Source organism: Larus michahellis, chromosome 10, assembly GCF_964199755.1.
Source record: "Larus michahellis chromosome 10, bLarMic1.1, whole genome shotgun sequence".
NCBI lineage: Eukaryota > Metazoa > Chordata > Aves > Charadriiformes > Laridae > Larus > Larus michahellis.
This window is the reverse complement of record NC_133905.1, coordinates 9,921,802-9,935,093: the sequence shown is the minus strand read 5'-3', so window position 1 is coordinate 9,935,093 and position 13,292 is coordinate 9,921,802. Positions and strand designations below refer to the sequence as shown.

At 36.5% G+C, this 13,292-nt stretch overlaps 1 protein-coding gene across 1 annotated transcript in view; it reads left to right on the top strand.

The window, feature by feature from the left end:
• Nucleotides 1-13,292, top strand: part of SUCLG2 (succinate-CoA ligase GDP-forming subunit beta) — a 133,043-nt gene that overhangs the window by 58,173 nt on the left and 61,578 nt on the right. Inside the window, exons 3-7 of the mRNA XM_074602738.1 lie at nt 1,718-1,817; nt 1,946-2,036; nt 7,737-7,889; nt 8,874-8,963; nt 11,196-11,292. Coding sequence (XP_074458839.1) covers nt 1,718-1,817; nt 1,946-2,036; nt 7,737-7,889; nt 8,874-8,963; nt 11,196-11,292 — 531 coding nt within the window. The remainder of the gene's footprint in view (nt 1-1,717; nt 1,818-1,945; nt 2,037-7,736; nt 7,890-8,873; nt 8,964-11,195; nt 11,293-13,292) is intronic.

Sequence of the window (13,292 nt, the reverse complement as noted above, 5' to 3'; positions counted from 1 at the left end):
CTAAACCCCATCTAATTAAATGCTTGCAGCATCTATTAACAAAACTATATGAGATTCTTTATCACAGCAGCTATTGTGATTTTAGAGTTTGCTGCTGCAGGTTGGAAAGTGATTTATAGTTTTAATTCATCTTAATAATTTGTGTGCTTAGGAAACACTTGATATAAAAATCTCTGTTGCATTTAAATTTCCTTGTTATCTGCCTTGCAGTGGCATGAATAATAGGGAGCCCAGAACATGAATATATTGGAATGCGTGAAGTATTTTCAAGGAGAGAGCTTTTAAGGTTCAGAATGATGTATGTCAAATGTTACTAAATGGATAAACATGTGGAGGGATTTTGCCTTGAGAAGCTTGGAAATTGGGCATCTCTTAGTACAGTGCTGCCAATAGCTGTATTGAAAATGCATTTCCGTCTCAATACAGGAAACAGAATATTTATTTCATAGTATTTTTTCTATGTGAAGATCTAACTTTTTTTCTAGTCGCTGAAATTTATTACACTGGAGCTTTGGAATGACGCTGTGGCAGAGCTGGTCTGCACCAAAAATTGCCACACCTCCAAACTTTAATGTTTAATCATCTTTAAATATTTTTATGTAATATGAGCCTAGAAAGCCTGTGTTTATTCGAATGAAAGTATCCTCTGTGCTGCTTAAACAGTAAATCTGTCAACTTAACGATAAATTCTCACGTATTTTCTTGCATATTTGCATAGAATATTGTGATTCAAGGTGTGACCTAATCCAAACATCACTGAAATCAGAGGTTTCCACAGATTTCAGAGGGAGCTGACTCAATCAGAAAAGGATTACAGTGTTAGCCTTTTCTAGGCACCACTTAATCATGTGTTAATATTGGGATCTCAGACTTTGCAAAATACCTGGCAGTATTATAAATGTGCAAAGCGACAGTACTCAGTAATGATAAACATCTTACAGGCACCTGGCAGGTCTTTATTGTTCAAGAAGCTTCTGTGGTCCATGGAGCTGCAGAGATCATGAGTGATAGGGTTTTTTTCTTTTCCCCCTCTTTCCCCCTGCTTTGCTCTGTAAGTGTGTCAGGATCATTTCTGTTCGGAACGTGGGTCTTGGTGCAATTACTTGTGTCACCGTGTCTTGCTGCATTTTCTTGTTACTAAGGTACTATTACACCACATTGCCAAAGACTCAAGTGGTGCCTCACAAACAGATGAAGATGTTTTCACAGCTACTGCCCTTGCTCTGCACTCACCTGCCCTTTGGAGGTGGGGATTTCTTCTGGTAGGACCACATCCATAGCTTTGCTTCCCTGTGTTCAGAGCAAGAAATGGAATTTGTTTTCCTTGATGAGCATTTCTTTGTTGTGTACTCAAGACAAAATATGATCTGATTCATGTTTTAAAAACTGTGTCAGAGTGTAAGCTGTCAAACTGTATGCTGGTTATATGGTTTGTTGTGCAGGCCATGTAGCATTAATAGTGTGGGTTTGATCTAAATAATGACACATTTATCCAGCTAATAAATAGTGTATATTTTCCTTAAACTTCCTTGAATAATTCTTTTTTGCAAGGTTGCTTTATGAAAATGCTGAATTGACTCTTGTTTTATTGCTCACTAGTTAGGAACAACTTCTTGTTTTTTTTTAAAGAGTCTAACCTGGAAACGCTTTTTAAACTTACACTAACAAGCTCAAGAAATGACACAGGATAGAATAGCAATGTGTTTTTCTTTTACAGAGGCAAAAGAAATTGTTCTGAAGGCACAGATTCTGGCTGGAGGAAGAGGAAAAGGTATTTTCAATAGTGGATTGAAAGGAGGAGTCCATCTAACTAAAGAGTAAGTTTTTAAAATTGAAAAAGCATAAATAAATTGCTTCTGTTGTAATATTTAAGCTGTTTACAATAGCTGTGTGAGTGTTTCTTTTAATATCTTTCAATAAACTAACCTTTTTCCTTTGTTTGTAGCCCTAAGATTGTTGAACAGCTTGCTAAACAGATGATCGGGTACAATCTGTCAACAAAGCAAACTCCAAAGGATGGTGTGACAGTTAAAAAGGTAAAAGATTTTTGCCTCTTGAAAGTTGAGGACTGTTCAGCTGCAATTTTGCAGTAATATGCTGGGGTGTATAACACAGATTTATATTTTTCATTCCTTTTCCAGGGCCTGATAGATTGCATCTAGTTGATGAAAGAAAGAAAAAAAAGTTACTTTTTCTTTCTTGGTGTGTATATGTGTTGTCTATCAATTTCAGTATGCCTAGTGGTGGAAAAATGATACAGAGTCAATGTGGTCGTGGTGGTGTTTCAACTAATACGTAGCAATTGATTTATCTGTGATGGTGCATGCTGCAAGGTGTCGAGATTCACTTCTGCATAAATGTATTGCTCTGTATTGGCCTAAATAAGAGAAGCATAGACAGCCCTTCAGCAGGGTTCTCCTTTACCTTAGTAAAATTCTGTAAGTCAGGAAATACGAACAATTGCCCATCTACTACATATATTCTTATCTCTTGCTTTGTTTTCCTGAACAAGGATCTTCATACAGGTATGCAGTCAAGAGCCACACTGCATTTGACGCCAGGAGATAATTTGGCATGAGCTGAAAAGAACTGCAGTTCACTTTTAATATGTTGTGAACAGCTTGGTATATTAGCGTAGAAGGAGAGCACCTGTCTGGAAAGATACAGTCTAATGAGGGCTGGAGGAAGGTGCTCAGGTGGTTCTTCTCGTGGGGAGCAAGGAGAGCAGATTATCATCACTTCTTATAGTTGTTGTGAAAGAGAAATACTAGATATTAAAAAGAAGGAACAGTATTACCATTAAGGCATGTCCGCCAGAGATCGTGATAATACTAAGGATATAAAATAGGATATACGTTCCCCATATTAAGGCACTCTGCTTTGAAAAATTTGTATTGTAAAAGCAGCTTTCATTTTATAAGTTCTTTGTTTTTATTCTTTTGCCCTAGTTGACTTAGTTTGAATACATCAGTACAGTCTTTTGTCAGAGTGCAAGGCTGTTCACTGATTTACATGAAAAAGAAACTTCTAATTTTCTTTGAAATTGATGGAAATGAAAGAAAGGTATGAGTGTTGGGGGTTTCTGAAGTGGATTATTCAAAGGATTTATATTAAGATGACTTTTGTACCATGTATGGAATAGCTGTAGAAGATTTAACTTAAAATTGCTTTCCTCCCTATCCACATGTTGCTTGTATGGATAAACAATGGTCAAGAGAAAGCAGGTTGGGCATATGTGAAGTTTAAGGTGCAGTTTGCACTGCTGAACTTCAAATACTTATTTTGGTGATACAAGAAAGCATATAACCTTGATAGACTGTGTAATTTTCCTTTGCTATAGAGTTACGTGGAAACTGTTCAGGACATAGCATGCAGGTGTTTTAATACTGATGCATGATAAACCAGTGTGATGCTTTTGACTGCGAGAAGCTGATCGTCTATTGTCATAGACGTCCATCCTGATTATAAAATTGTCTTTTAAAAGCCCTAAGCCAGTTCAGATCTTCATCCCATGCATGTGTAGCAATGTAATAGTATGTTTTATATTTTTGTTGTTGAGATCTTGATCCCTGGTAATTTAGGGTAAGAGCATACATCCTATTTTAAATTAATTATATAACAGTTTGGCCAGTGGTACACTAACCATTTCCCTATTGCTTATTAGAAAGTAAAGAAAGCACATTTAAAATTATGCATCTAGGTCATCAAAAGACCATCTCCCAGAAAAATGAATGCCTTTTAAAAGCATTTATCTTTTCCAAAGTCATCTCACTCTAGGATCTTCAAAGTAGTTAAAGGAGTGGAGGCTTTCCGTTATGAGAGGAGAGGAGTTTGTAGTATCAGAACTACTAGGTCAAGACTGAAATTTTAATCAAGGGGGAAAGTACAGTACTATGGTTGAAATTTTGAGTTTAGCTGTGTCTAAGACATCATGTAATGCAGTAGCTAGTGCTGAGAAAATGCTGGACAGGCCCTTCGAGCTTGTTAGAGCAGTGGGGAAGTTGAGAATTAAGAGCTGGTATTTTTGTTCTATTTCAAGGCTGAAATAGATTTCAAGGCACACATATGCTCTTGCTGTATGTGTATGTAAGGATTTGTGTGTGTACATGTACTCAAAATTACAGTTCACAAAAGAAAAGGCATGGGTTTAGGTTTTGTGGTTTTTAAAGTTTTTGTTCTGGAAAGTTTGAGTGAACTCATATGTTTTTAAAAAATTAGGTAATAAATGTTTTTCAGAAGAAAAATAGTTTTTAAGTCACTTTCTGTGAGGCAAACAATGAGCTAGTGTCAGGGAGTAGAAATCATGTACCTTTTATATGTATTTGTAAGGAAGGAATAAAAGATAGACATTTTCTACAATTAGAATAATTACGGAGCAGAAAATGGAGTTTTCAGCTTTCTTTCTCAGCTTGTGCACCTACTACAGCATTTAAAGCATGTTTGTGCTTCTTTAGATTGATGTTTCTTAAATAAATTCCCTCGTAACTTGGAAGCTATTTTCTGAGTTTACATAAAATCCTCTTATGGCAGCCTGGAATTTGGAGAGGCTGTTACCTGAGAAGTCAGTCTTCTCTTATCATGACAACCTGAGAATTTGCTACCTGTGTTTTCTCTCCAAGCAATAACAGAATTAACATTTTGAATAATTGATTCAGTATAAAAGAGGTGCTGTTTATAGTTACCCTCATGAAATTACATGTGTGACTTAAACTTTTAGGTAATGATTTGTTTTTAAGAAAGAAAGATTGAAGTTATCAGTAAGTTTTAAAGAAAACTGATTAGTTTTTTTCCCCAGGACATTTTAAATATAAACTTGATGTGGTAAACAGATAATGATGCACCACATTCTTCACCGTAAGCAAAACAGACAAAATATGAGAAGAGTCAACAGTCTGTAGATTCAATTTTACTACTCCCATCTGTTCACTAATGTGTTTGCATCAGTTTTGTCATGTGAATGATAGGTAGACTTTAACAAATAATTTTTAAAGATCTTGAACACCAATTTCCCTGGCTTTGCTCTGCGTCAAACAGGGAGGATGGTGAAGGAAAGTAAGTGTTTTTAGTTGTGAGAAATGAGAGATGTTGCACAGTCTGACAATTTTTACTCTACAGTAAGCTTGCCTATTACAAAGTAGGTAGACTCTCAGTACTTATGTGAATTAAGTATTTCACGATGTTGACGTGGTTAATTAGCAATAGTGATGACAATCACTGGGGTCAGAAGTAGCAGTTGAAAAGATACCTGATTTAATAATATTAAGTTCCACCTGCTGTGCTTGCAAATGTATTCCTCAAGACTCGCTGAGTGGACTCCCATCCAAAGTCTGACCCTGATCCTGAGCACTCTGGAAACCGTTTGAACAACTCGGATAAGATCCAGTAGGATGAGCTGGTTTTATTTTACCTATGTCTAAAGCAGTTGACTCACATTTTTCAGATACATTGATGCAGGATGTGTAAGAAGCTGAAAACATGCATGCAGGTAAAAAGACTAACATTTGTTAATTTGACAAATCCTGGCAGGTAGCCGAGCTGTATTTCTGAAGTTGACTTTTAGCATCCCTTTATAGTAGCCTAAAATAGGCAAATGCTTTTAAGTAGTACGGTAGTTTTCTACATTCTTAGTTGTCTCCTTCACCCTAGTTTTCTTTAGTTTGCTTTTGAACAGTCGCTTTTTTTGAACTATTCCTTTACATCACCCTATGTTCTATGAATAAAGCAAGGTAAAAGTAGAAGGAAACAAAATTACTATAAAGAAAATTTCTTCCAAGTCAAAAAACCCATAAAGAAATACCATCTTTCCTTCCATTCTGAGCACAGAGGGCTTTATTTAGTTCCTTGTCTCTTACTTTCTTTTTTTTCCCCTGTTCTGTTAAGATGTACAGCCTGGCAGAAGATAAGTACATTCTTTCTTATGTACTCCGGAGTAGAATGTCAAAAAAGCGACTTGGGTGAAAGTATAGTGCATCTTTCTTGTTTATAGTCCTTGAACTGTGAAAACCCCAGGAATACTTATTTGATGGAATGCATCTTGTCAGGTAGGCAGAGTTTTAAGACTGCAGTTGTATACATGCCTCTCGGATCTAAGGAGTTTGAACTGCTGACTGATGGAATGAATTTCACCTTGTGTTTCATTCAGAGTGATAATACTCGTCTACAATCGTTATTCAAAACCGTCGCTTTGTAAGCAGACCATGTTAGAAAGGCATAGCCACTTAATCCTTTTTAATTATATTAATCTTAGGGAAGTGATTTGCCTGATTTCTCCTATTTCCATTGGAAGTTAGGAAACACTAGCTCTGCTAAGGAAGAATGTAGTAGATTGTCAGGAGAAGCTATCGTGCTGATGAAATTGCAGAGGTGGCTGCTCAACTTCCCGCTTGAAAAGCAAAACCATAGTGCAGAGCAGAACTACAGTCTTTGCACCTGAGGTTATGGCACCTGTTGAGATCATAAGGAACAATTAGTAATGATCATATGCAATTTCTTTTTTTTTTTTTCTAAGATGAACATTTGGGGGAAATTCGCGTTCTTGCATCAAAACACGGTTTTGTGAATCCTTTACTAAGTGTAAAATTACTTAATCTCTGAAACTACTATGACAGCTATTGTTAAACTATTGCAAAAATTGACAGTTCAGATACAGTTATTGTAATATTGAAATGGAAAGGACTTTGGCTTCGACGTATTTTTGAGAGGAGAGAAAAACTTGTAACAAAGAATTTATACAGACCATTTTCTTCCCAGTTTTAATGTGAGTACTTGTTGATACCCAACATAGAGGATTTGAATCATGTTTTTTTTGTTGCATGCTAAAGTATCTGTCAGATACTGGTAGGAAAGAGCTCTGGAGTTTATAGTAATAAATAGAAATGAGTAGCTCTTTGGAAAAATACATTTTTATTTTTCTAGACTGTGCCAGTATGTGAAGGTTCCACATCCGCTTGTCTCTCTAAACTGAAAGTGAAAAGCTGGATGGCAGAATTATCTGTATACCCGTTTCCTTAGCAAATATTTAGGCAGGGCAGGAATCCAGTGCAGAGATTATAAGTGTAGGATGGCCTTCTGTCAGAATGAGGGAGAGGAATTAAGCCCGAGGCTTTGCTGGTGAGGAACAGTGCTACTGATGTGATGCATCAGAAAGGCAATGTACTCTCTCTTACATCTGTGTGATTTGCAAGACTGTAGTCCCTTGTGACTCCAGTTTTTCTGGGTGCAGCATCTTAAAGTGCATTTTGGGAATAAAAAGGTAATACGGAGGTCCCCTTTATGGGCACAGCAGCAGCTCCTATTCTCTTGGAAAAAACCCAGCAATTAGGTGTTCCTGGTTTAGGCTGCTTGTTACATGCCCCAGTGAGAACCGCAGCATGAGGCGAGTCTCTTACTCAGGGAGAGAGGATTTCTTGGAGAAAAAAAATCGCCGGGTCGTAATATCTTGTAAAAGCAATAAAACAAATGATTCTTTTCAGTACAGCGAGTATCAAACTGCTGCATTTTAAGACAATGCAGAAAACGTGAGCCACAATATTCTCTGTTTGATCACAGCAGAGGGAAATACTGTCCCTCATCGGTTCTGTTAATTTTTAATTGCTTTTTACATTGCAAAAGATTTTACAACATTCACTACTCTTGACACCTCAAGGAAGCAAAGCTGTGTTGAAATGAAGTGTCAGCAGTGAGATGGACCAGTCAGAACTCTTGTTATTTTTTTTCTCCCCTGTATTCATTTTTAGGTGATGGTTGCAGAAGCACTGAATATTTCCAGGGAAACTTACTTCGCAATTTTGATGGACAGAGCCTGCAATGGACCCGTTATGGTTGGCAGTCCACAGGGTGGTGTTGACATAGAAGAAGTTGCAGCTACTAGCCCAGAACTTATCTTTAAGGTATTAAAATAATATTTTTAGACTAAAAATCTTCCTTGTCAGTTATCCAAAATAATATATCTTTTTCCCCCTTTCTCCCTCCATCTTTCCTTCTTCCATGTATGGAAAGAAGACAATAAGAACCATAAAAATCGGGTTTCATCAAACAGGGGGTCAATTGTCATCTAGTAGATGAATGAAGAATGTTTGTCGTCTGTTTTGTTGGTGTTTGTGTCTGCAGCTCAAGTTAGAAAAAGATGAAATCTGGCTGTTATATGATATGTTAAACTTAGTATCTGAAATGTTTTATGAGTGGGTTTCACTTTCAGGACGGTGTAGTTTTTTCACGAGTGGGCCAGTGCCAGTATGGTTATTGTTTCTGTAGTTGGTTTTTTGCTAATGGACAGAGTTGTTAATTATTTCTTTGTACCTGGTTAACTTCTGCATCTGAAACCCAACTGTTGTAATTGCTTTCTTAACGATGACTACATTGAAGGTTTTTTTTTTTTTTTATGTTACCATGGCATGATAATGAGTAGACAAGTTATTCATCTGGGAAAATAATTGATGCAATCAAGTATAATTATTCGAAAAATTGTAAAAATATTTAATGTGCGTTTTAAAATTATATAAACTTCACAGTGTTACTGGGCAGTGACACTGTTGCCTTGAAAATATTCCAGAAGATGTCATAAAAATTAACAGACTAAATATTCGTCAACGCCATCTGTACAGTAATTAAAAGTGAAAACTGGTGTCACATTGTCTTGTCAGCGTGCCACCCTGAAGAATTATATATTTTTTGGAAGGACTGTTTCATAGTTGGTGTGGTAATTATAACATACCCTATAGGCAGCTGCCATAGCCTCAGTCTCGGAGAGCTTTGGCAAACAGCCATACTTTAATTGCTAATTTGCAAATGTATACTAAGTGTTTTCCTTTTGAAGTTATAAATCTCCATTCAGATTGAATATTTAGTTATATTTATGCACGCTATTGTTACAGGAGGAAATAGATATTTTTGAAGGCATAAAGGATCATCAGGCACTGCAGATGGCAAAAAATTTGGGATTCAAAGGACCTTTGCAACAGCAGGTAACTTGACTCTACTCCCTTTGTATTTACCGAAGACATTTTAGCTCAGCTATATGATAAATGCTTTCTGAATGGACATGAAGGGGTAAGTGTACATTAGATCCGGACCATTTTGACGTTTTAAATACTAAATTGCACCTATATAATTGTCATCAGGCTTTAGCAATTTGAATAATTTGTTCCAAAGTGAAAAGTCCCTGGTCTTTGAAGCAGTTGATGACAACATGCTGTTACATCACGTGGGGTTCTTCTGATTTCATTGGAATTCCACTGGAGCTCAGTAAATTACATGGGTAGAGCTTTTTTTGAAAATTTAGCCCTTAATATGGAGAGAAGTAAAAGTGTATCTCCCTGTGTAATTGAAGCCCCCCTTTTTTTTTTTTCTGATCTTCAACTCAAAACCAAAAGGCTGACAGCTTGTCATCTTTTCAGTAACTCTTTTCTATGTGTATTGGAATTCCATGTTGTACACAAATATGCAAGATATTTTGCCTTTATGAATAATTTTGCAGAGAAGAGAAACCTTGTGTAAGCTACTTCTGTCTGATTTTTTTTTTTCCGTAACATCAAACTGTCATTTTTGTAGAACTCCTTTATTTTTAATTCAGCAGTTTTAATTATTTTTCTATCCCAACCATGCAATTAACAAATGCATAATCATTAAGTTGATTAAAACACATTTGAAGATTTAGCTGTATATCTAATGAGGAGGAATTATTATGTTGAACCTTTTAACCCTTGAAGAGTTCTGGTACTCAATAATTAACACCAGTATATGGACTTTCCAGCAATACATTTAAATAATGCTGCAGTGAATGCATTTCTTTCCTTGTGCTATCAACTCAAAGGAATTTACTGAAGCAAAAAGACATAATTTTTATTCAGAAAAATCCTAGTATTTACGTATACATTCAGTATTTCTAGGTTGGGATTTTATGGTTTGCCTCGAAGAGGCTCAGTACCTGTAGACCTTGAGAAAGAGAAATGTTGACGTTAAGCTGCCTGATTCAGAGAGGTGCTGAAAGGTGGCGCAGCCCTTGAGAACAGTTACGTGATTCTGGTGATCTGTTAAGATTACAGCAGCGTACTAGGGCAACAACAGCTTTTCAGGTTGCCCAGAATCAATGTGGGGTTGCACGGTGGGACTTCCTCCCTCGTGTCACTGTTGGTAGCCTTACCAGTGTGGTGTTAGGATAGTTTGTCAACCCGAGTGTCCGTGCCAAGGGAACTGCTGCCTTGGTGGCTGCAGATTTATAACTGATAATTTTTTTAAAGTCAAAACCACTGAGAATGCTTTAGTTGATGACTTCTGAGCAGGGAAGACTTCGTAAGCAATTTGTATGCTGTTTCCAAACTGTAACTCTCTACAAAGTCTTAGTCGTGTCGGTCCCAAAACTGGACACAGCACTCCAGGTGCAGCCTTGCCAGCGCTGAGTAGAGGGTTTGTGTACTTCAGTTGACCCATCAGTAATGAAGGAACAAATTTGAATGGTTCTTTATTAGTGCACCACTTTATCTGCAGACCTATTTTAGCTAATAGCTTGTCAGTGTATAATGAACCAAAGGGATTTTTTTAACGCGTGTTCATGTTGCTGTTTTTTAAGTGGTTCTATTAGTGGAAGAATGTTGTAAGAGCAAAAGACTTGGAAGTTAGTGGTCAGTCACAATACTTCTGGCCACAGAACCGGTCACAGAGATAGACGGTGAGGAACAATAAGGAACAAGCAAAAGTATCTTGTAAAGAGTAAACAAGCATGCTTCTGACATAATTTCTTCAAGAAAACATTTCAGACTGATGTAGGAAGGAGAAACGTGTATTTTTTCTAACATCACTAATGTGATATAGTGCTTTATGGTTTCTGAATTTGGACTGATTAACATGAATGCAACTTAGATCTCAGTGTACCGGCGAACATGTCATTATGAAATGTTAGGCACTTTTCAAATTAAACTTGTCATAGTTATCGTGCTGTTTACTTTGTAGGAAATCTCCAGTTCATGAAGTCTTTAAATGCACATTTACTAAATGTTATGCAGTATCATAATGCTACATTATAGCTATTTTAGATACTATATAAATAAGATTAAGAAAACTGTAATAAAAGCAGTAATTATCTAGAGCTAATGCGCAATTTAATGAATTAAAAATAATCAATAATGGTTTACCTTTGCTTGAAAACATTAACTTGTATTTTCCTGCGTGGTAATTGTAAATCGCTTGATCAAATTTAGGCAGCAGATCAAATTAAGAAGCTGTATCATCTTTTCTTGAAAATTGATGCCACTCAGGTTGAAGTGAATCCCTTTGGTGAAACTCCAGAAGGACAAGGTAAGAAAGTGAAGGAAACGAATGCATTATAATTCTTTATTTATGCAAACTATAAATTAAATTGCATAGAAGGCTGTAGCAGCAGCTTTGCATTAATTTCATTTTGTAATGTAATTTAAGCAACATTCATAAATATTCCCATGGCAGATTTTACATTTCAATACTTTTTGTTATTTCATGCAAATACTGGAAATACCGGCTTCTACATGTTATGCTTGATGAGAAACAGTGACCCTCTCTGCTCTTCTGCTCTGTGTACAAAGTTGGATTTTTCTTGGGTTTGTTTTGGGTTTTTTGTTAATGCTGCTAGAATTACTGAGGTTATGTGGAAAGAAACTTGTGATTTTATGTTTTTAAACATATGGGTAAGTTAAAATTTTAAGTGCCTGACTCTGCAACCTGCTAGAGCATGGGAGAAATTCCAGCTGGAACTGTCTGGAACTTAGCTACATCCTTTGGGAGGAAAAAGGGTAATTGATCTGTTTCCACCATGAATACAGTGCTAAGAAGATACAGGGTAACAATAAGGAGCTGGGTTAGCTTTCACATCATTCTAGTAGTTGGTTTTCCAGCTGAAACCTTCCTTTCCATTTGTCATTTTTGTCTGATTAACTTGGACAAAGGCAAAGAGAGGAAGAACTAAAGATGGCTTTGGTGTATTGAAACAGAGTAGGGCTCATCCAGGTGGATCACGGTTACCACCTTGCTGTTTAATTTGATGACAGTGCAATTTTACCCATGCTTTCATTCCTGATGCCAGTATTTTACGGTATTTATGCCCTCTCCTTTTTTATTTCTTGTCTTTGATTTAAATGGATAAGGATGAGAAGTTGTGGAGCTGAGGGGGAGGTAGTTGAGACTTCACTGTCGAAGACTGCGGTTCACAAGAACTAGTGACTTCCTAGTGGAGGCCCTGCCTATTGTTTTGTGATTTGAGAGAATTCTTTGACATTGGGAAGTGCTGATGGGTGTTTCTTGAGCATTCTTTCTCAATGTTTGTCAAGAAGGACAATTCCAGCTTTTCACCAACTTTATAAGCTATGCCTATGATTAAAATGGAAATTAGGAAATGGGAAGAGAAAGCTTTTACCCATTTTATCAGACATTAGCAATGTGGCTGCTTAATTGCTGTTCTGCAAACTTTTGGAAAAAGATCACTACTATGTCAGTTAAGAACATGAGTTCCTCATTGGAGTCAGTACCAATGGAAAGAATTAGCATTTTTTAAAATACTTCTTATGTGCCCACAGCTAGTTTGCAAAGTAAAAGCTTTTCACTAAAAATCCATATTTTTGGCTCAGTTGGTCATGAATTCAAAAGCTGAATTGTGGCTAGAAACTATGTAGTCTCTTCCAGTTGTCCAACCTTGTTTTTCTCTTTTTTTATTAACAAACCAAATGCAAAACATTTGGCAGAGAATTGTCCACAGCTTAAAAGGAAAATTCTGCTAATGTTGAACTCTGAAAAGCTCGAAAAGATGTAAAATAAAACGTGCCCCACCCTGTTTATCTAACGCAGCTTAATAGGCTCTGGGACACTAAAATGCCCTATTGGAAAGTGACAATTTTTAAAGAAATACAAAAAGGAATGTCTTTTCTAGTAAAGTCTATGAGGATAATTCGGAGACAGTGATAATAATGATTAAACGTATGTCCGATTTTTTTTTTTTTTTATATAATGAACTGATTTCAGGTTTAACTAAGCTGGAAGAGCATATTTATAGCCTAAATGTAAGAATTTTGCTTTACTAGGAGACCTTTATTGAATTCCTTCTTGGTTGGGTTTTTTCGGTGTTCTTGCCACCAGAAGCCTTTAGCTCTCTGGACCGAGTGTACCTCGTGAGAATGATGTCCACCAATGCTTCAAATCTTGTATTTGAGAATCTTTCTCAGCACTGTGTGCTCAGATTTCCACCTCATTTGAAGTACCATAATAACATACACATTGAATCAATAGTTTCTGCATTGTAAACCTCACTCGGCCTAATAAATGTAAGTCAA